Source organism: Rhinolophus hipposideros (genome assembly GCF_964194185.1).
Source record: "Rhinolophus hipposideros genome assembly, chromosome: 7".
Taxonomy (NCBI): domain Eukaryota; kingdom Metazoa; phylum Chordata; class Mammalia; order Chiroptera; family Rhinolophidae; genus Rhinolophus; species Rhinolophus hipposideros.
Genome location: NC_138053.1, coordinates 51,245,378 through 51,267,096, shown reverse-complemented (window position 1 = coordinate 51,267,096; position 21,719 = coordinate 51,245,378). Strand labels below are relative to the sequence as shown.

The following is a 21,719-nucleotide window of genomic DNA, read 5'->3' as shown; positions in this document are numbered from 1 at the left end:
ATAACAAAACAATAAAAACAAAAGAAATCTTTTATTTATTTTTATTCTAATTTAGGGATACTGTTTTGGGGGAATAATTCATCAACTGTGAAGGACTGTATCTTTCTCTTGCCTAAGTGATAATCTTATGTTTTTGGAGGGGATATATGGGAAAAAACCAAACCCATGGGTGTCTGGATTCAGGTATGGCAGCTGAGTCTGGGTGGGTTTTGGTGCCTTCCACTAAGTTAGTTGCTCCATTGATATTTATTGAATAAAGTAATATGTAATAGAGTGTGATGTTAACAGACATGTCTACTCAGAAGAATAGACTAGTGATTCTCAACCCTGGATGCTCCTGAGGAGATTTTAAAAATGCTAATGCCCGGGCCCCATCCTTAGATATTCTGATTCTCTTGGTTTGAGATCCGGTGCAGGCATTGATACATTTTCAGAGTTCTCTAAGTACTTCTAATATGAGAACTTCTGGATTGGAGAGTTGCAAGCAGGTGGGCGAGGGGAGGTTCAGGACCACCTGTTGGGCACTGAAAGGGCCCGGGCAGCAGAGTTGCCAGGAGGTGCTGGAGAGTGGCTGGAATCAAAGCAAGGTGAGGGCTTGAGGATGGGGAGAGAGCAGAGCTAACCAGCGCTTATGATGAACCAGGCCCATCGGACGTCACTGGTTCATCCCCGTGGCTGAGAAGAGACAGAGGAAGCATTCTGTATGCGCTGAAGGCAATGGGCCTGGGAAGTGGAGACCAGGATGAACCAGTGACATCCAGCCTCGTGGTCAGTGCTGAGGCGCCTCAAAGAGGAAGCCGGAAGGCAGGCATGGGTCCATTACAAAGGCAAAAGTCAAATACCACCTTTGCTTACCCAGAGCTCAGAGGAATAAAGAAAGACATTTGGCCTGGGAATAGAGGGTGGACAGGGGATACCTTGAGAGAAATATTATTTTAAAGTTAGAGCCAGCAGGGCAGCAGGCAGAGTTGATTAAGGGCATTTAAAAAGGCCCATTCCTGAGCCCACACCTGGTCCCTTTTATAAGTTAAAAATGATCTTTACCCTGGAGTTCCCCTCTTATGAAGTTAGGTTTTCCGTGAGCTGTGTGTGTGTGTGCCTGTGCATAGACATTAACTTCTGCAGGTGATGGGGAGGAAGGGATTGCAAAGGACAAGTCATTGAAGTGGGGAAGATTTAGACTCTGAGCTTGTTGGAAGGTGGAAATTATGGAAGCCCTCCCTTCCCCAGGCACACACGCGCACACCCTCCCTTTTCCTTCCTGGTTCTGCTGGCAGCCCTGTGAGCAGCAGGACAGACTGACTACCAGGACATGAGCAGGACTGTCAGGGATTGGATCATCTGTTTTACCAAATCAGAATGGAATCCAGAAACCCATAACAGAAAGGTGGGTAGTATAGTCAGAATTCTCTACATTTTGGAGCATAATGAAAGAGCAGTGCCCTGGGAGTCGGGGAAAAACGAAGTCTCAGTCCTGACTCTGTTATTAAAATCTGTGTGAGCTTAGACAACTTAATTCAATTCCATTTATTTACTGAGAACCATCGACGTATTGAGCACCAGCAGTTTTTGAGCATCATCTAGATGCTGGGGAGAAGATTGTGAAAAAGAGTCTGTGTCCTCAAGAAACTCACAATTTTACCAGAGGGACAGGTATTTAAATGAGTCATGAAGTCAGGGCTGTGAGGTGCAGGGGGAGTGCCCCAGAGGAGAGAGAATCATTCCTTCTGCCTCGGGGCAGCTGGGTCGGAAGAGCCTTGGGAGAATGGGGGCAGATGAGCAGGCCACTGGGGACCAGGAAGCCGTGCTGAGCACATGGGTAGGAAGGGCTTTCCAGGTCAACCACTTTTCTTCCTGAATTCTCACTTCCTTCTTTTTGAGAGAAGCTCTGAAACTTGGCTTCAGGTAATTTAACAGAATTCCTGAAGCTGAAACTACTGAGAGCTGTGGCAGCCACCTCCAGAGAACGTGGTGCAGTGACAGGTGAACGAGCCAACCTGAATCACCTTGATTCCTCCCAAGAGTCTGTCTCTTTCATCTGCCTGCCCTGCCCCAGCTAGTTTTCTTTTTGGAGATCCCTCTCCATTGAAATAAGGCCAAGCTGCATGGGATTTTTTTTGGTAATTTTTTTCTTGATCATTGAGAGATGTATTTCCCCACCTTGCTTTCTCTGCTGTAGTTCCCACTCACGGCAGTGCCTTTGTTTTGGTTTTGCTAAATCTGTTATTGTCTAGTTAGAGAGTAGGTAAACCAAACGTTTGATTTGTTTTTTTCCTCGCCAAGTCATAAATCTGATGCCGTTCATCTTCTGTTCAGAAACCTGCATGGTGGTTGGTGCTAAAGAATAAAAAGGGCGTTCCTTTCCAGTCTCCTCTAAGGAACTCACCCCAACCCTCCCAGGCTTCACTTTCACACTCTCTAATCCGTCTTCTCTAGATCTTGTTTTTCCCCATTGTACCTTTGCATTCTTGCTTCCATGCCTTTGCTTACGTTGTTCCATATGCTTGAAATGTCTTTCCCCCTGACCCAGTCTCTTCATCCTCCTATTTTTCATGACCTACTCATCTTCACCTTCCTTGATCTCTCTACCTTCAAAACCAGAAGTATTATGTCCTTTCTCTCAACTTCAAAGTCGGAGGGAAAATGTCTATCAACCAGAATTCTGTATCTTGCTAAACAATCAAACAAAAGTGATAGGCATTTGCAGATCAACAGACCGAATGAGTTTGCCACTCATAGACCCTCTCTAAATGAAAAAATATATTCCCAATTGTTTCAGGGACCTGTGTTGCTAGCTTGAGATCAGCTAAGGTGAAAACACTGACACCATAGAATCAGCAAATGCTACAAAATAGGACTCTTCCCCCACCCCACCCCAAAGAGCCAGTTCATCTGAATGTGAACTGGTGACCCTGCTACGTGTATATAAGCATGTGCGTATGTTACCAGGTACACACAAATATTTGACACGTTATAAATGTTGGACCGTTAAAACTGCAGTCAGTCCGCAGTCTTTCCTCATTAGGCTGCTGGTGAAGCCGTGTGGTCAGAGTGGCTAGGAAGCTTGCCTCTCTTCACACTGTCGTCTCATCCTCCTCTCCTCTCAGGACCTGGAATTGTATTACCTCTGACCCACCCCTTTCTTACTTCTGTGTCCTTGGCAAAATTGGTCACTTCCTGGAATCACAGCTAATATACTAATGGAGGATCTGTGCGTCTGCAGTTGCTCAAAGTTCACTCCGTGAAATAAAGGATCTTTACTTGGCTACACAGACATCAGTAAATGGTCTCCTGTTTCTGTTCATAATTGCTCTTACAAATTGGTGAAATGCAGGCAGTAAGACGCCTGGGTCAGAAACAGAACTCTGCTGACTGCTGTCTGTGAATATACCTGCTGCAGATTTTTCTCTGATGGTCACTGCCTCGTGCTAGCCCTCAGAGCCAGTGAGGGGAAGCTGTGGGATTCTGTGGGAATAGTTGTCCTCTCTTAGACACAGAAGCCAAGGTCAGATGACCGGAAGCACAGACTAAGAAGGAAAAGGCAAGCGAAGAGACAAGAAGCAAAGTGTGGGTCAGGACTAGAGGAGCTGGAAAACGAAGGCCCCATGCTGGCAGTGGAGGTTGGAATTGGGGCGGGGAGGAGTTGGGGAGAGATGGGAGAGGCAGGGGTCTTAGACGGGTCCGCCAGCCACGGGGTTCCTCTCCTGGGCTCTGCCTCAGGTGGTAGCTTCCTGCTAAGCTCAGTCAGGTAGCGGTTAAAATGCTGGATGCAGGCAGTGAACTCTTGTGGCTGTGGGAGAAAGTTATAGGCTCTTTCTTGTCTTTTGGCAGGAAAAGAATATCTTTTAGACTGAGTGTTGCTTTTCAAACTCCGTGTTGTAACTCGGCGTCCATTGCCTGTCTGCCATTGAGGTCCCTTGTGTGAAAGTGACAATGCTCAGGACAGAGCGGAACTTAGGAAGTGCTCACATGGTCATCACATGTCCTCCTGGCAGAGTTGGAGATGGCCTGTGTAACTACTTTGTGCACATATTGGCTTCTTCCAAAGTCTATAAGAATGTATCAGTTAGGAGTGAATTATGATTGTTTTTTGGACTCTGTTCCCTCTAGCAGGGGTCCTTCCCCCAGTCCCAGCCTTCCAAAGAGAGTCTCTTTTTATTCTATACCTTTTAAGCTTTTATTGATTTATTATTTCATTTGTTTATTTTCTAACCCCTGGACAACCCCTTTGGGAGCCCGTTTTGCTGGAGAAACCATTAACAGGTGGCCTTGTTGGAGGGGAGGCTTCTGTGTGTGGTAGATGCAGTGAATCCAAGAGAGATGAGAGGGAGAGTGAAAAGATATCCCAGATTATCAATCAAATCTACCTTACTGTACCTAATTGGTTTCACTTCTTAATCTTTAAGTTTTAGTAAAATTCTGGCAGCTGTACTGCTTTTGATGGAGAGTATCTGTTTCAGACAATAAAAACTGCTTTTAAAATAGAGCTGGGTGGGGGGCAAGAGCCTAGTGACGCAGGAGGCTGGGGACGGTCCTCCCCCAGTGGAATTAGTCTTGGGGCTGTATTGCATTGGGTGCTGGTATCGGCAAAAAGATCTTGCAGGACATTGCTTAAGAAAACAAGCATGAGAGGTACACACTCAATTTGAGTGTGTCACTTTTACCTGAAGAATTATTCATTGGTGCACGGGCTTAGGGACACGAGGCCCCGAGTTGGTTTAAGTTGTGCCAAGCCTGCTCGAAGAACCCACTGTTGAGAGGCTGCCTTGCCAAGCAGAGCAGGTTCCCCGAGAACCAATCACAGAGGCCGAGGAGCCTCTGATGGGTGTCATCAGAAGGCTCTCCATGTTTTCTGCTGCCTGGTTTGGTGAGAGGCCAAAGCCCCCAGTGTTATTTCTTCACAGATGATGCTTGAGTGTGGTTTGGGGGGGAGGGGAACATGGGGGTGGTTGGGCGGGGAATCAACCTTACAGAGAAAAAGAGTATCAGCAACTTATGATGTTTTGGAGAAGAATCACACCACTGGGAGTCAAACATGGGGAAAGGTGAAGAAAGGAGAAAGGTAATTTTTAGCTTTCAAAAGTAGAAAGAAAACACTGCTTTTCCTGTTTGTTGTTTAAATAAAGCCTCCTCTGGCAGCTTGGGTCAGTGAGGTGTCTCTGGTCCTGTAAATCCCGACGTTTGCTGAAGGTGCCCCATCTGACTGACAGGGGTCAACATAGTGTTTTGAATGCAGGATAAGCTTCCAAGTTCTGGCCAAATGCCTACAGCCTCTGAGAAAAAAAGAAAATAGGATCCATGGAGGAGAGGCCAAGACCTTCAATCTAATTGTCTAGAGAAAAGTCATTTTTAGAAATCCAAGTAAAGTAATTAAAAATGCACACATTTGTTGGCTTGGTTATTACAGCCAAAGGCAGTTAGATGGTGTTGGCCAGTGAACACCTAAGCTCATTCCTGGAGTTGTGGGGTACAGTTTAGCCTCTTGTGGTCATGATGTGTTTATTTGAAGAGGTACAACTAAAATGAATAATGTATTCATGATAAGCATGGGTGAGAGTAAGCTATTTACAGCTCTTAAACCATAGAAATGCTTTGGCTTCCACATTTGAGAGAAATTTTTACTCTTTGGAAATTCCAGGATAACAGCCCAGTATGGTGCCCAGCACATAGTAGGTGCTCAGTGTGCAATTATTGAATGGAGTTGTTTTCTCCCATAAAACAGTACATGCTTATTGTGGAAAAGTCCAGGCACTTACAGTAAAAATAACCTGAAATCCCATCTCTTAGCATTTGAGGAGATAGCCTCCCAGACATTTTCAGTGCATATAAATGTGTGTATTCTTTTACAAAACCAGGATGGTACTGTACATGGTGCTTTGTAAACTGTCTCCAGGTCAATCAATTGGATCCTTTTATGTAGCGTCTGCAAAGTGGCATATGTAATATCCTGTGCAAGGAGGAATGTTGACAATTCTTGTCGTTTCAGATGTGACACATCTCATGTACTGTCCTTTGTTTAGCAGGTTTCTTCCGCGGAGGTACGCATTGGGCCCATGAGACTGACGCAAGATCCTATTCAGGTACGCCTCCATTACTCAGTAGGGCCTCATTTCCCCAGCACATGGTCATGTGAGCTCTGTCTGAGGGGCCATTCTGTTACTACAGCAGTCAGCCATCTTTGCCCCTACGTACACGCCTGTACATAATAGTGTATACATACGTGTGTGTGTAAATGCTTGCTTTTATTAACGTCATACTTGAGGAATCAAATTGCTTTCCAGGTGACTTAAATATTGCCCCATCTTGAGTATAAACCTAATAGGTAGATTGCATGGTGATCTGTGAGGGAGGACAACTCTTCCACCAAAAATCTAGTCTGTTCCACATCCTGCTGCAGCCGGAAGGGGAAGGAGCGTGTGTGGTAGAGGGCAGGGCTTTGCCACGAGCCACAGCCCTGTGTGAATCCTGGCTCTGCCTTTAACCAGTTGTGTGCCCTTGCATGCATTGCTTCATTTCCCCACCCAGGGGCCCACCTGTAAAGTGGAGATGCTAATGCCCCTCCCATAGGGAATTGTGAGTGAAATGGAATAGCATGGAGTACCTAGAAGACTGCCTGGCAGTGGAAAGTGCTCAGGAAATGATAACTGTTGTTGTTGGCTGGGAAGAGAAAATGACAAAAGGCTCCCCTTTCTTGTCCTGTGTGACTTGAGCCATGCAGCCTTCTGGGCTCTGCAACACCGAGGAAACAGTGTGTCTTCCCTACAGCCCCTCCAGCTCCCTGTGGCCCCTTTGGAAAAATATGTGTGAAAGGGTTTTTATCCTTTTAAATAATAAAAGGATATTATTATACATCATCTGCATATACATCATCCAGGGAGGCCTCCTGAGGAAGCTTGCCTGACACTTGGGATGAGTGAGGATGCAGAAAAGATGTAAGCAAACCAACCAACACATAGATAGATGAAAATGAAGGGGGAAAAAAAACAACCCTAAAGAAGAGTACTGTTTGATTTATGAGCAAATGGAAAATAAAATAATGTTTTACCATTGCTTAGAAAAGGAAATGCAAATCTAGGGGAAGGGAAAAAACAAAAGGAAGAGTTTTAAGCTTGGGAAAATTTGATGAAAACAAATTTAGGAGCAGAGAGAGAGAAAAAAAATCACTAAAATAAACATAAGCCACAACTGTCTGTATAGAATACAAACAAATGGAAAATTCCAGTAATCATTCTGGGCGCACGTACTTTGTAGTCCATTTTGAATGAAGGCAATGACCACGGATTTTATAACAATATTCCCCAAACAATTTCCAGAACGTTTCTTGAGATTAGTGCAGTTTTACATCAGTTGGTTTAATTTACTTTCATTTTTTGCCCTGTGCTTATTGGCAATGAATGCTCATGATAAGGATGACTTATTCTTTTAAAAATGTAATTTGTCAAATTGCAAAGTATTTCAAATATTCATAAAGGTGCATGTGTATACCCATGCCCACTGTTGTCAAATATTAACAGTATATCCTATTTGTCTGAGTTTTTTTCAGAAACAAAAGAGTACAGATACTGTTTAAGCCTTTATTTATCCCTTTGCCCTCCTTCCCTTCCTCCCTAAATCACTATTTGAAGATTGATTATGATATTTTTATAGTCTACATATGTATATTCTACACATGTATGCATCCATTCATAATATTTTTGGTTTGAATATTTTAAGCTTTAGTTGAAAGGTATCAGGCTGTAGGCATCATTCTGGAATTTTTCTTTATTTAACATCATTTGGTGTCATATCTAAGAATCTATTGCCTGATCTAAGGTCAAAGATTTACTCTATTTTCTTCTAAGAGTTTTGTGAGTTAGCTCTCTGATCCATTTTGAGTTAGTTTTTGTATATATGGTGTGAGGTACGGTTTCATTCTTTTTCATGTGGATATCTGGTTGTCCCAGCAGCTTTTGTTAAAAAAATATTCTTTTCCTGTTGAATTGTATTGGCACGTTTGTCAAAATTCAACTGGTCTTCATTGTGAGGGTTTATTTTTGGATTGTAAATTCTGTTCCACTGACATGTCTGCCATACAAGTATGTCAGTACCACGCTGTCTTGATTGCTATAGCTTTGAAGTATGAGTCCCCCATCTTCTTATTTTTCAAGATTATTTTGCCTCTCTTTCTCCCTTGCGTCTTCACGTGAATTTTAGGACCGGTTTGTTAATTTGGGGTGGGGGGAGCAGCTGGGATTTTGCAATAAACCTGTACATCAATTTTGGGATTATTACTACGTTAACAATTTTGTCTTCCAATCCATAAACATAACGTGTCTTTCCATTTGTTTAGATTTTCTTTAACTTCTTTCAGCAATGTTTTGTTGTTCTCAGTGTGTGTCTTTCATATTTTGTTAAATTTATTCCTGAAATGTCAATCTTTTTGATGCTATGGCAATTGGAATTGTTTCCTTAATTTTATTTTTAGGTTGTTTATTGCTAATGTATAGAAATACAATTTATTTTTATATATTGATCTTATATTCCTCAACCTTACTAGCTTTTAGTTTTTTATAGATTCCTTAGGATTTTCAGTATACAAGATCGTGTCAAAACTTCTTCCTTTTTGAGGTCAGAAAGGAAAACTTCTTCCTTTCTTTTATCTTATTTTAGTTGCCTAATTGTCTTGCTACAATTTCTAAAATAATGGTGTGTTTAATTTTATAAGGCAATAATATACTTCTAGATCTTTTCTCAAAGTGGTTGTACCATTTTACACTCCTGGAAGCAATATGCAAGTTCTATTTACTCCAAATCCTTGGTAATATTTGATGTTTTGTCTTTTAATTTTCGTTACTCTAGTGGGTAAGTAGTACTATCTTATGGTTATTTAAATTTGCATTTCTCCATGACTAATAATGTCGAACACTTTTGTTTGTTTTCTTACTTACTGGCCATTCGTTTATCTTCCTTTGTGAATGTTTGGTTAAGTCTTCTGCCTGGGTTTAATTTTTAAAAGTTATTGAGTTATAGGAGTTCTTTAAATATTCTTATTACAAGTCCTTTATCAGATTTTGAGAGTATTTTATCCCAATTTGTGCCTCTTCTATTCATCTTCATACCTCTGGATTTTGAACAAAATTTTTAATTTTGATGTCGTCTAATTTATCATTCTTTTATGGTCATTGCTTTCTGTGTTCTAAGAATCTTTACCTACTTTCACGTTAAGAAGATTATTTCTTTGTTTTCCTCTAGAAATGTTTTAACTTTTAATTTTAGATCTATAATCCATCTCAAGTTCATTTTTGTGTAAGGTGTGATATAGAGGTCAAGGCTTAGAAGTCCACATATGAATGTCCAGTTGTTCCAGCTCCACTTGTTGAAAAGACTATATGTTCCTTCCTACATTGAATTGCTGTGATGTATTTGTTACTGATTCTTTAATATTTTTTGCAACTCGTTTGGTGGCTAATAATGTAGCCAATTTTGAAATTAATATTTCACCAAAAGCCTTTAAAAAGATGTATCTCTATTTGTTGAATACAGGGTTCTATATTCATGAAATAATTCAATGTTATTAATTGTGTTATTCAAACCATCTTTATCTTAATTTTTTGACTGTGATCTGTTAGTTTCTATGGTAGTGGATATGTCAATATCACCTATATCTGTTAATATTTGCTGACATTTTTAGTCTGTGATGTTAATGTGTATTCTTTTTTTAAAAAAAAATGGTATCACACTTTTTTTTTATTTTTAAAGATTTGATTGGGAAAGGGGAGCAGGACTTTATTGGGGAACAGTGTGTACTTCCAGGACTTTTTTTCCAAGTCAAATTGTTGTCCTTTCAATCTTAATTGTGGAGGGTGCCATTCAGCTTCCGGCAACCTTCTGGTTGGTTGTGAGGACGCACTCCAACCAACTGAGCCATCTGGGACTTCAGCAGCAACTCAACTCAAGGTGCCACGTTCAATCTTAGTTGCAGGGGGCGCTGCCCACCATCCCTTGCGGGACTCGAGGAATCCAACCGACAACCTTGTGGTTGAGAGCCCACTGGCCCATGTGGGAATCGAATCGGCCGCCCTCGGAGTTAGGAGCATGGAGCTCTAACCACCTGAGCCACCGGGCCCTCTTTAATGTGTATTCTTGATTGTGTATATATACTTGATGACTGTCCTTTTTATTATTTAGTATCCCTCTTTAAACTTTTCCCTTAAATTATGTTTTCTCTGTTGGTGATATTGTGACCTGCATTTTTGGTTAACATTTTCCTGATACATCTTTTTCTGTCTTTTCATTTTTAGTTTCCTTTATAACTTTAAGTTAAGTATGTCTCTTGCAAGCAGCATATAATATTTTTCTAACACCTATTCTGAGACTTTGTCTTTTAATAAGGGAGTACAGCCTGGTTACATTGAGTGTGATTACTGATACAATTCGTCTTATTTTGTATCTTCTGTTTTGTTACCCTTTTTCTTTATTTTTTTCTTATTTCTGCTTTTTGTCAAATTGAGTTTTCAGAGTTACCTTTTATTTTGTCTGTTTTAGAAGCTATAGATTGTGCTTCTATCTTTTTAGTGGTTACCCTTAAGTTTTTTTTTTAAATATACATGTTTAGCAGTCAAATTTTATAACAAAGTCTCAAATATATCCTATTTCTGTCATCTGAAACATCTGGTCCTCAGCAGAATTTAAACATCCTTTAATAGCCCCACTCCGAACCACTGAAAGATAATTGTCTGTAATTTTGATTTATTAGGTATATTAAAACATACCAAAATGTTTTTAAATTATACTCATAAGCTATAAAATATAATAAGAAAATGAATACCATGAACCTATCCCTCAGTGCAAGAGCTGGAATATTCCCAGCGCTACTGTGTACCCTGCCTGGTTCCAGTCCCATGAATTTGGCCCCAAATGACAGCAGATGCAGTGGTCAAGAGTCCTGACCTGAGTGAGGGACAAAATAATTGAGATGCCTTTTAAAAATATGAGAAGCCTAACTTAGACGGAAGGATGCCTTTACTACTTGGTCTCATTCAAATGTAGAGTCTCACTCTTCGATCTCTCCAGTAGGAATCTGCTGAGTACCTACATGTTCAGGGCTCCACACAGGGTGCTGCAGGGGTAAGAGCGACTGCACAAGGCTCCCTGAGCACCCAGAAGGGTCGGGCAGTCGGTCTTAGTATTTGTATAACACCCTAACTTTAGGGGCAGTGGTGTCTAGTTAAGTGTTTTTGTGCTCCTGCCATTGCAACTGTCTTAGAAAAATCATACTATGTCCTAGTGCCTTTGTTTTTGTTTTTTTGTTTTCTTGGTGAAAAATATTCTGTGACTTCACTGGCATGCCAAAAATGTTAATTAGTTACATCAACCGGAGCGCTTAGGGTTTCAGAGGAACTTGCTTGATAAAAATATTTCAGGATGTGGTTGCTTTTGAGAGTGTGTTTCTGAATTTGCCAGGGGAAATGTGCTCCCATGTCAGGACACGGCACGTGGGGCTCGGCACACCGCACACGAGCTGGCAGGAGCACCGTTAGGAGTGGAATGGGTGGAAGTGTTAGAGAGCAGGAGGTATTGTTGGGGACATCATCTCTCCTCATGAGTGGCTGTGACGCACCGTAAAAGTCGTAGTTTCCAGTCTTGGCAACAAAATAAAAAGTAGGGGAAATATTATGAGGCAATAGATTCATATCAACATGATAACATCTGAAAATCAAGTGGCCTTTTCTTCGTCAATGCCTGAAGCACAGTTACTTCCCAAGAGGGCAGAACTGACGTGCTCAGAGTGCATCCAGCTCCCCTCACGCAGGGCTTTCCAGCTACACTTGGCAACAGAGCTTTACAGCTGTGGCCTAAGCTTTTTCCTAGCAAGGCAGCACTTCCCTTTAAATTTTATTTTTCCATGTTATATAGACATGGATATTTCTGGAACTCTTGCATATTGGAGATGTGTGTGTTGGAGATCATGTGGCCTCAGGGGGAACTGTTCTTCGCATATTAAGTGAAATGACCGAGTGATGGAGACGTTCAGACTCAGTAACTTGCTGTGGTCAGCATTCCCCTCTGTCTGCCTTACTGCTGATGCCACGTTGTGTCTTCTGCCTGTCTTCCGCCAGTTTTGTGGACCCACGCAGTTGGTAGGAATTTTGGTCCCATATTTCAGGGGGTAAAAATAAAACTGATAGAGAGTCAGTTACTTAACATAATGATTACACAGACTCTGGGGTCAGATCAATCTCAGTGCAAATCTTGCTAGCTGTGTGGCTGTGGGTGAGTCTCTTAATCATTTCAAACCTCAGTCTCCATGTCTATAAAATGGAGATGATGCCCACTTCCAAAGAATTGTTAGAGGGTTATGAATAAGATAGTATATCTAAAGTACTTCTGGTATAAGGGCTGGCCCTTTGAAAATTCTCATCAAACTTTAGCTGTTATTAGCATCACTTTCTTAGGGACATTTAAGGAAAGCTTCCATGCCATTTTTATCCAAGTGCATTGATCCCTCCTCTGATCAAATTGGCTAGTTCTTTAGTATTATGTGGATACAACTTATATGTATACATGTGGTCTGTTCTAGAAGCTCCTTCTTACCCAGTTTTTGCTTAATGCCCAACCAAGTAGTCTGAAAATTGGATGTTTAATAGTAGATGTTGGTAATCCATTTGGAGAAGTGCAGACACACCCATATCTAAAGAACACGAATAATAATGAAAACTTATATTGTCTGCTTCAGGTTAAGGAAAAGGTAGTTTTGTCTTTATTTTTTTTCATAATTAGCCTTCACCAGAAAGAAGTTTCATTGTAATTTAGCTACTGCGTTTCCCCCAAAAATAAGACCTAGCCAGACAATCGGCTCTAATGCATCTTTTGGAGCAAAAATTCATATAGGACCAGGTCTTATTTTACTATCATATAAGACTGGGTCTTATATAAGACCGGGTATAATGTAATATAATATAATGTAATATAATGTCGGGTCTTGTATTAATATTTGCTCCAAAAGACATATTAGAGCTGATTGTCCAGCTAGGTCTTCTTTTCGGGGAAATGGTATCAAAGACAGATCATTGCTGTCCTCAAAAAGATAGTTTCCAGCACTTTCTCAAGTAAATTTACCGAAGGAGCAGTACAAGGGTTTCTAGCAAAGCAAGGGAACATGAGCCGGAGCCACGGAAACATCACTGAGCGAGGAGTGGATGGGCTGTGTGGGCCCGGCTTTGAGAAGTCGCTGTCCTCATCTGTTGGAAGGGGGTTGATGTATCACCCCAGAGTCCCTTCCTGCCCTGAGAACGCATGCGAGTCATGGCCCCGTTCCTGTCGTTGCCCCTGGGACCCTCCCCACCACCCACATCCTGTGCAGTCTGTGTGTGCTAGCCCTTTGCAGCGTCTCACACCAGACCCCTGCGCTTCATTCTCTAGCCCTGCCCTCTTCATTCTAGCTTGGGTCAACAGATGAACTAACTTTTGGTTCCAAGAAGGTTTAGGTAGAGTCTTCCCTGGAGATAGAGGGAGGCCCTGCGTGGCACTTGGAGGTCTTTTGTAGTTATATTGGAGAAGCAGTACGGTTCCAGTGTGCACAATTTTCAGAGTTCAGTTAAATAGCACCAAACCCCTAACACCATGTTTCAGATTGTAGTTACGTCAGTGTTTTAGCTGTGAGTAATTGCATAAAGTATGAACTTTGCTGCTAGCTCTTCAGTCCACAGACCAGTATGCAGATACCAAACTTGCAGCGTGATCAGTGACCGGTCATGTCACCTTTTTCAGCATCTCCATGATTTGTCTCTGCCTAGCTGTTCTTCATTTCAAGCACAGACAGCCAAGTGTGTAGTTGTGTTGCCACTTTGTCTCTCCGTGGTCATGCACATGTCATTACACAAAAATAGATCATTGGAAGAGGGAGGGAATTAGACAGCAAAGACGAAGGTGCAGCAAAGAAATGAAAAGTGTTAACATTGGAAATGAAAATCAGATAGAATGTACGTGGAGTTAGAGGAGAAACAGCCAACTGTAGGCATGTTGACACTGCCACCTTGGAGAGATTCTAGAAAGTCACCAGAGGAAGGAAGTCAGTGCAAGCAAGTTTATCGGAATAAATGAAGAAAATGATTGTGACAAAAAGGATAAAATGTTACAGAGGAAATGATGCCAGCAAAAAAACGGCACATTCATTAGAGGAACTCTGGGGCTATCTTGTGACATTGAAAGTACAGAGGATAAAGTGTTGGAAGCTGATCCAAACTTAGGAGTTTATAATTCACCAAGGCATAGCAAAGATGCTCACTCTGTATCATAATTTATACAACTAGAAAAAGGCAAGCCCTGTTCGAACAACTTCCAATAAGTTTCTAAAAAGAAAACATTTCCACTCTCAATGTTTCTAATGTTTTCAATCATAGCGTACTGTTAGTTTTACTTTTATTTCCCTATACGTTTATAACCAACAGTAAGAAAGCTTTTAATGTTTGACAAAAGTTTCTCAAGGTCATAGAACAATCATTTTTATCATCATTTATTAAGATTGCGTTGCATGATCATTTTTGTGGTCTGGCATGGCCACGCTAAGTGAGGACTGCCTCTCGTGTTCTCATTCTGGACAGAATGCAAATTGGCCAAGATCTGCCCCTAAAAGAAGAAGTTTCCTCATTGTCCCAGGTTTCACCCGACATCAGTTCGTTTGCTGTGTTTACAACCGTACAGTGAGGTTGACACAACAGAACTGTTTCCTTGTGCCTGTTTTTCTATGCTGAGATTCTTGTCTTGGGTCCACTTCCATGCTCGGCCTGTAGTCCCCACTCATTACTGCATTTATTGTACTTGGCTGCTTAGCTGACTCTCTCCCCGGCACACATCCTAGGGGCAGAGACTGGGCTGTGTCCGTCTCCATCAGCCTTTTACTCCCAGTTCTTAACTCACTATCCGGTGTGATAGTCTTCAATAAACATTCTTAGAATGAATGTTCTGCATATTATATATTTAGGGTAAGTAAAATGGTCAGTTTACTCAGACTTTTTACAAATCAAGTTGTCATATGCCTTTAATAATGACTTTCAAAATATATTTCACAGAGTCATTTGATGAGATTTGCCTCAGTGAATGGTCAGTAAATATTTACAAATGGCTACATCTAACAAGAAACTAAATATTGATACACAGAATGCTAAACCTGAAGAGGGACTGTATTGCTTAAGGCAGGGGTGTCCAAACTTTTTCAACGTTTTTTACCAAGGGCCATATGCGGTAAAATACACAAACAGTTGGGCCACTACTCAAAGTGAAGTACGTATTGCCTCACCTGGTGTATTTAAGTAAACTAAATATATTTTTGGAGTTTGCTGCGGGCCAATAAAAAATGGATTGTGGGCCGCAGTTGGCCCATGGGCTGCAGTTTGGACACCCCTGGCTTAAGGAGTTCCGTTTGTTTGTTTGTTTTTGTTTTTGTCCTTTGGTTGCAAGTAACAGCTGCTTTATACAAAAAAGCAAGTAAATGAATAAGAACTACATTAGAAAAATAGTGTAATTTTTTTTTTTTTCAGAATCCAAGGAAGAGTTGAAAAACCATGGCTTAGAAAGGGTAGCAATGAGCCATCTCTGAGCAGTCTGACAACGAAGGAGTGTAAGGTTCTTCCTTCAGGAGCTCTACTAAAATGAGCCATGGGTCCTAATTCGAGCTCCTGTTTCTCTGTTCAAATTCCAAATTCCTGGAAACAGAATATCATTAGCCCAGCTGTGGCCTGGGAGACAGGGACAGAGAGTTTGACCCTGGTTCCTTGGGTCCATCACTTTCCTAGAAAAGGAATAGTTCTGTAGAGGCAGGCAGACCTCAATCAAAGGGGCAATTATAGTACTTTAAAATTTATATATATTTTTATTTCCCATAGATTTTTCACTTTGCTTAGGAGTTGAATTATTGAAAAGTCTTTCTGAATTTTTTATAAGTGGAAAGAATTTTAAACACTACTCAAAGAAATTCTCTAGTGAGTGCTTTATAATATAAATACTCCCGTTTAAAAAAATGTAGATTTTCCTATTATTCCAGTAGGGCGAGACCAACAGACCAGGAGATGACTGTCATTGAAAAGATAGTTTGTTACTCACAGCTCCCAAGAGGAGGAGGTAAGCCACACCACGCAGGACTACCTGGGGAAGCAGAAGTGGCAGGGTTGGTCGTGAGGCAGAGAGAGCAAGGGGAAATGTGGGCAGGAACCTTTATTGTGGTTTCTATGGGAAGGAATGGGTGAGGCTGGGTGAGCAGGGTTGGCTAGTTTGCGTCTTTCAATGGCCTGGGGCACAGGGGAGGTCTCTAGTTGTGTGGTACCTGGCCCTGGAATGACAGGTGGATAGTTGTCCAGAGCGTGAGAGCATGATAAAAGAGATGGTAGGGGTCTGAGCTCTGGATTGGTTTGCATAGGGAAAGTGCATTCCTAGCCAAGTCCTTTGCTGTCCCTAGGAATCTGCTAGCCCTGGGAGGGGCAGTCTCTCCAGACTCAGCAAGTCTCTCCAGGGTCAGTCAAAGCATCAGAAAAACAGAAAATAACAAGGCATAATGAATAGAATTCCCCACTTTCAGTCAGTTTTGTAAATTTCCACGTGAATCCAGTTTAAGTTCCTAGAATGACCTATAAGGCCTTACCCATGATCTAGCCCTCTGCTGTGAACTTGACATTCTCTCCCACCCTCTCACCCTCCCCTCTGTCATGCTAGCTTCCTTGTAGTTCCTGGAACACAGCAGGCGTGTGTCCCACTGTAGGGGCCAGTGAAACCGTTTCCTCTGCTTGGAATGCTTTCCTTCAGACGTCAACTTGGCTTACTTTTTGGTTTCTTTCAGGCATTTGCTCCTATGTCACTTTCTCAGTGAAACCTACCCTAACCACCCTACTTAGCGCTGCTACCAGCAGCTACTCCTGATCCCCCTCACCCCGCCTCATGTTTTTTACATAGCACTTACCACTTGCAACATTCCATATCACTTGCTTATTATTATATTGATTGTTTACTGTTTGTCCTTCCACCACTGCTATGCTTGGATCTCTGTTTCGTTCATCAGAGTATTCTAAGCAATTATAAAGTGTCTGGCACATAGTGGGCACCCAGGAAGTATTTGTTAAATAGTGACATTATTTTTCCAAAAGTGGAACACTCCCATATTTTAAGGACATGTAAGACATACGAGATGAGTATCTATAGCAGAGGCCAACATGGGAATCCAGCCGTGTTCTTATTGTACTGGTCAAATGCTGAAGCGTCATGGTATAAAGGAAATACAAAGTGTTGATATTTTTGTTTAGCAAGCCATAATTCAGCCAGACAGATGGGAGACAAGAAACTCTGGCACCTTTTCTGACTTTTAGGTTCTGCACATTGAGTTTCTCATGTTAATATCACAGCTGCACCAAGGAAACGGCTATTGACTTTGTGCACAAACCAGGTTATTCTACCTGATTTTTTTTTTCCTTGTAACTCCCTGGTCAGCAGTTATGTGTGAATGCTTTCTTTGCACTATCAAAATCCACAAATCTCTGCCCTTCACTTCTCTTGGGAGAGCCATCTCCTATGTCTTCGTAGAAAGTTCTGCGGCTGAAGATTTTTAGGAACACCCTGGGTGGAGGAGTGACTGAGCCTGGCTCAGAGAGAGCCCTTAAGTGTGGCTACCTCATGTGTTACTGGCTTATGATTTCAAGCCACGTGCTAAGAAGGAAATGTCAGAATCATACTGAAAAGTATTTTTTTCTGGAAACATGGCTTTGAGAAAACAGGGAATGATTCAAACAGTGTAAAATAAAGGATATTTATGATACCGTTAGATATTTAATGATAAGGAATTATCTGAGAGGTTTAGGTGTGAAATGGTGTATTTTAAGAGTCTTTGTCGTTAACAGATGCAGATGGATGAAATGGTATGATATGTGGGATTTGCAGAGTAATACAGGAGTTGGGAAAGTGGATAGGGATAGAAATGAAACTAGATTGGCCAGGAGTTGGTTTTTGCTGAAGCTAGGTGATGGGTACATAAGGTTCCTTATGTTATTGTTTATATTTTTATATGTTGCAAAATTTTGATTGACAAAACATTTTTAAGATATAGTGGTAATAGTTGGACAGTTTGTCTTGTTTCTGATTTTTAATGAAACAGATTTGGAATGTCATCATGAGGAAGGATATTGGCCATTGGCTTACAAACTCATTATGTTGAGAAACTACCCTTCTGTTCCTAATTGTTAAGGCCAGAAGTGGGTACTGAAGAATATGAAATGCTTTATCAATATCTTCATGTTATTATATGTTTTTCTTATTGGAACTATCGTTGTGATGTAGTCTTATTCCTATTAATAATAAAACTCTTGTGCATTTTGCAGAAACCCCTACAAGCAATTATCCTTTCACTGATCAAATCTTTACTGAGCCGCTAGTAAGTGCCAGCTCAGTGCTGGGCACAGGGTTACAGCAGGGAAGGAGACAGGCAGGTCCCTGCTGTCCTGAAACTCAACTCTAATAGGGAAGATAGATCATAACCAAGTGAATGAACGAACAAGTTCAGCTGGTGGTGAGGCCATCTCTGGCTTTCTGCCTGCCGGAGAATCCGAGTCCCACATCCCAGGGGGTGATGAGGGAAACGTGGTATAAATTACTGCTACCTTCTTTCCAGAGGTAGGGCTGCGCTTTTCAGGGAGGCAAAAAGATTCACGTTTTCCTCAGTATGGTTCCACGAGCTTCACATTTTATGATCATGCATTCCAGATTCCAGCAAGAGTTGGATGTTAGAATTAGTTTTTGAGGTCGTTTTGAGTTCCCATCCTTTCCTGTATCTTTATATGAACTTAAGTGCTAAGTTCAGAGAGGTGGCCTCCAGGTGCCACGAGGCAAATGCCGCCTGCCCTGGAACCAAAGAGACGTATACGTGAGCCATACACATACATCCAGCCTGTGTTCCTTATCTTATTAATTATTTCACTGCTTAATCTATTTAAAAATAAAGGCAATTGGGAAATTAAAAATAAATAGCAACCACCACCTAGCCTGTGCTCATTCAAGTCTCACAACTAGCTTACGAGGCATTACTCTTATCACACCTGGTAGAGGAGAGACCATAGGCCAAAGAGAGCAAATGCCTTGTTCAAAGGTACACTGGAACCGGTTGGAGGAGCTGGGATTTGAACCTAGGTAGATTCCCTATGGAGGCTACGTTTGTAACCAGCGTACCATAAGCCTGTTTTTAACAGTCTCTACTGTGATGATTCCTGTCAAGATGCTTTTTTTCTGTGTGTTCCAGGTTTTGCTGATCTTTGCAAAGGAAGATAGTCAGAGTGATGGATTCTGGTGGGCCTGTGACAGAGCCGGTTATAGATGCAATATTGCCCGGACTCCGGAGTCAGCCCTTGAATGCTTTCTAGATAAACATCATGAAATTATTGTAATTGATCACAGACAAACTCGAAACTTTGATGCAGAAGCAGTGTGCAGGTACCTTCCTTAATTTAATGTTTAGTCAATGTCCACTGAACAGCTTCAAATGAAATTCATTTATAGATGTCTCCAGTTCCATCCCAAATATTTCTAAAATATGTGTTGATGTTTCTAAGCAGTATATACAGATTTCTGTGATCAAAGCTATGGATTTATCTCACCTTTTCTGTTTTCCCACATTTGAGTTCTGATGAATTTAGAGGTATGAGCTGGGCACCACTGAAAACTTCAGGGTGTTTTTTTCCCCCTGAGTATTGCTCATATTTCACCAAAAGAAAAAAGCATTAAAATTCACACAGTTCTTATTATACAGATATGGAGATATGGTTTGGATGTAAACCAGATATTTTAATCTTAATTATTCTGTCCCAAAATGAGCATCAGAATGTATGAAATATACATTTTTCCCTGCCTGACACAGATGGGTGGATTCGACAGCAGTCATGGAGAAAAGGCAGCCACTTTGCAGGAGCAGAAAATCTCCCAGGGATCCAAAGCCCCTACTTGTTTACAGAAATGCTGGCACTCTGGGGAGGAAACGCATGCCTGTTCATAAATAAATGCAGTCCTAAGAGTTAGCTCTGCATGAACTGATCCATTTAACAGAAGTGGAATGCTTTGAAGCTAGACAGGAAGAGGTCACTAATTAAATACTAGGCCAGGGCAGACTTCAATTACATATGGAGCTGGAATTTTCTTGAAAGTAGTAAATGAAATGCAAGATAGGGAAATGGCTTCTTAGAACCTATGGTCCCCTGACAAGAAATGAGTGGATTAAGGGAAGTTTCTCATCACAGGCAGCACCTTGCTGCTCTCTGACAGTTTTCAGTTTGCCAAAGAAGAATTTTTCTTAAGGAACCTATTTTAAAATGTCCCTACTGGCCTCAGGTCATTTTATTTTCCTGCATAGAAATATTTTCCTATTTAATTACTACTTGTGTAAATAAATAAAACGTATCATACAATATTTGGATGATATTTTTAGTAGAAATATCTTTTTACATGATTTTCAGGGTAGAATTGGGTCCTTTCTGATTGAGTATGTCTACTTTTCCTTGGTGTTGACTGACTTTTCTCACATTATTTTGTGGCAGAAATAGCTACGGTCCTTTGTGCGTACAAAGAATGATTTAAGACAAGCTTCAGGTGTAAAAAGAAACTAACAGGAAGAATTCTTTTAATTCAGGGAAAGACCCATTTTAGCAGATGAGGTTTACAATCTTCCTTGAATATAAAGAAATGGACTTTTGTTTCCTAATAAGTGTACTTCTGTCTTAGCTGCAGAGAAAAACAATGGGGGATCAGTGCAGTTCAGAAGCCAGGTTACATATCTGCTAGTGTGTTTACCGACCGGTATTGGTCCTGCTGAGGATGGCCCAATTCCTGTGCGTGACTGCCAGCACATGTTTCCTAAGATGTCTGAGTGGAGGACACGCTCTCAGCAGATGTGCATTCTTTCTTGTCATCTGTGGTCCAAGATCCCTTGAGCTAGACTGGACCTTAGATTAATGTGCTTCCTTGGACCCCTGGCCTGCCTATCCCAAGGCTCTGCCTTAGTCCTCTCCACCAGGAAGAGGTCCAGTTCCCTCTGACCACAACAGCTCCTTTGGAGAATGAGAGAGAAGAGGTAAGCAGCCCCCCAAATGGAAACCAATCTCCAAAGAATCTAAGCAAGAGTGTGCTCCAGCCAGTTATGTTCTGACAGTGTATGAGCCTCTTGCCTAACGCCTCCCCCGCCTCCGTCCCCACCCTCCCCAACTCTCCACCCCCCACCCCCGATTGAATGTAGCCCTGAAGTGTACTCCTGACACCTCATTGGGTAAGAAGAAGCCTGAACTAAGGTGAGAAGTGCTTAGTGTTTCCTTAGAGATCACACCATACCTTTGAAACACTGCATTTTTTTATTAGATGCTAACTGGTAATTCTGGAAATGCATTCAGTAGGCCACTAAGTGGAAACTGCGTGTAGCTTCACCTTACCAGGACCTGTTCTGTGGGCTGGCTGAAGGGGAAGTAGTCTGTGCTTGCACTGGAGAACTATTGACTTACTTCTCCTGCCCCACAGTGAGTGAAAGAAGGCATTGGTCTCCAAAGGTATTTGTCATTCAAATGCCATTTATCCATAAGGGGAAGCTCCACTTCCCAGGGAGACAGCAGCCGGGCATTTTCTTGAGCCTTCCACCCACATCGTGTGAGGTCTCAAGACATAGGAAATGAGGAAGGTGCATTTTTTGAGAAAGGTCAGGAAATTCTGGAGTTGAAGAGGATGGAGCA

At 41.6% G+C, this 21,719-nt stretch overlaps 1 protein-coding gene across 4 annotated transcripts in view; it reads left to right on the top strand.

The window, feature by feature from the left end:
• Positions 1 to 21,719, top strand: part of PDE8B (phosphodiesterase 8B) — a 239,584-nt gene that overhangs the window by 122,522 nt on the left and 95,343 nt on the right. For 2 of the 4 annotated variants that reach the window (XM_081053191.1, XM_081053189.1), the window contains exons 2-3: positions 6,024 to 6,080; positions 19,253 to 19,443. In XM_081053191.1, the coding sequence (XP_080909317.1) occupies positions 6,024 to 6,080; positions 19,253 to 19,443 (248 nt within the window). Of the gene's footprint in view, positions 1 to 6,020; positions 6,081 to 19,252; positions 19,444 to 21,719 lie in introns of all 4 variants that reach the window. The other 2 variants (XM_081053192.1, XM_081053190.1) reach the window with 2 other exon arrangements.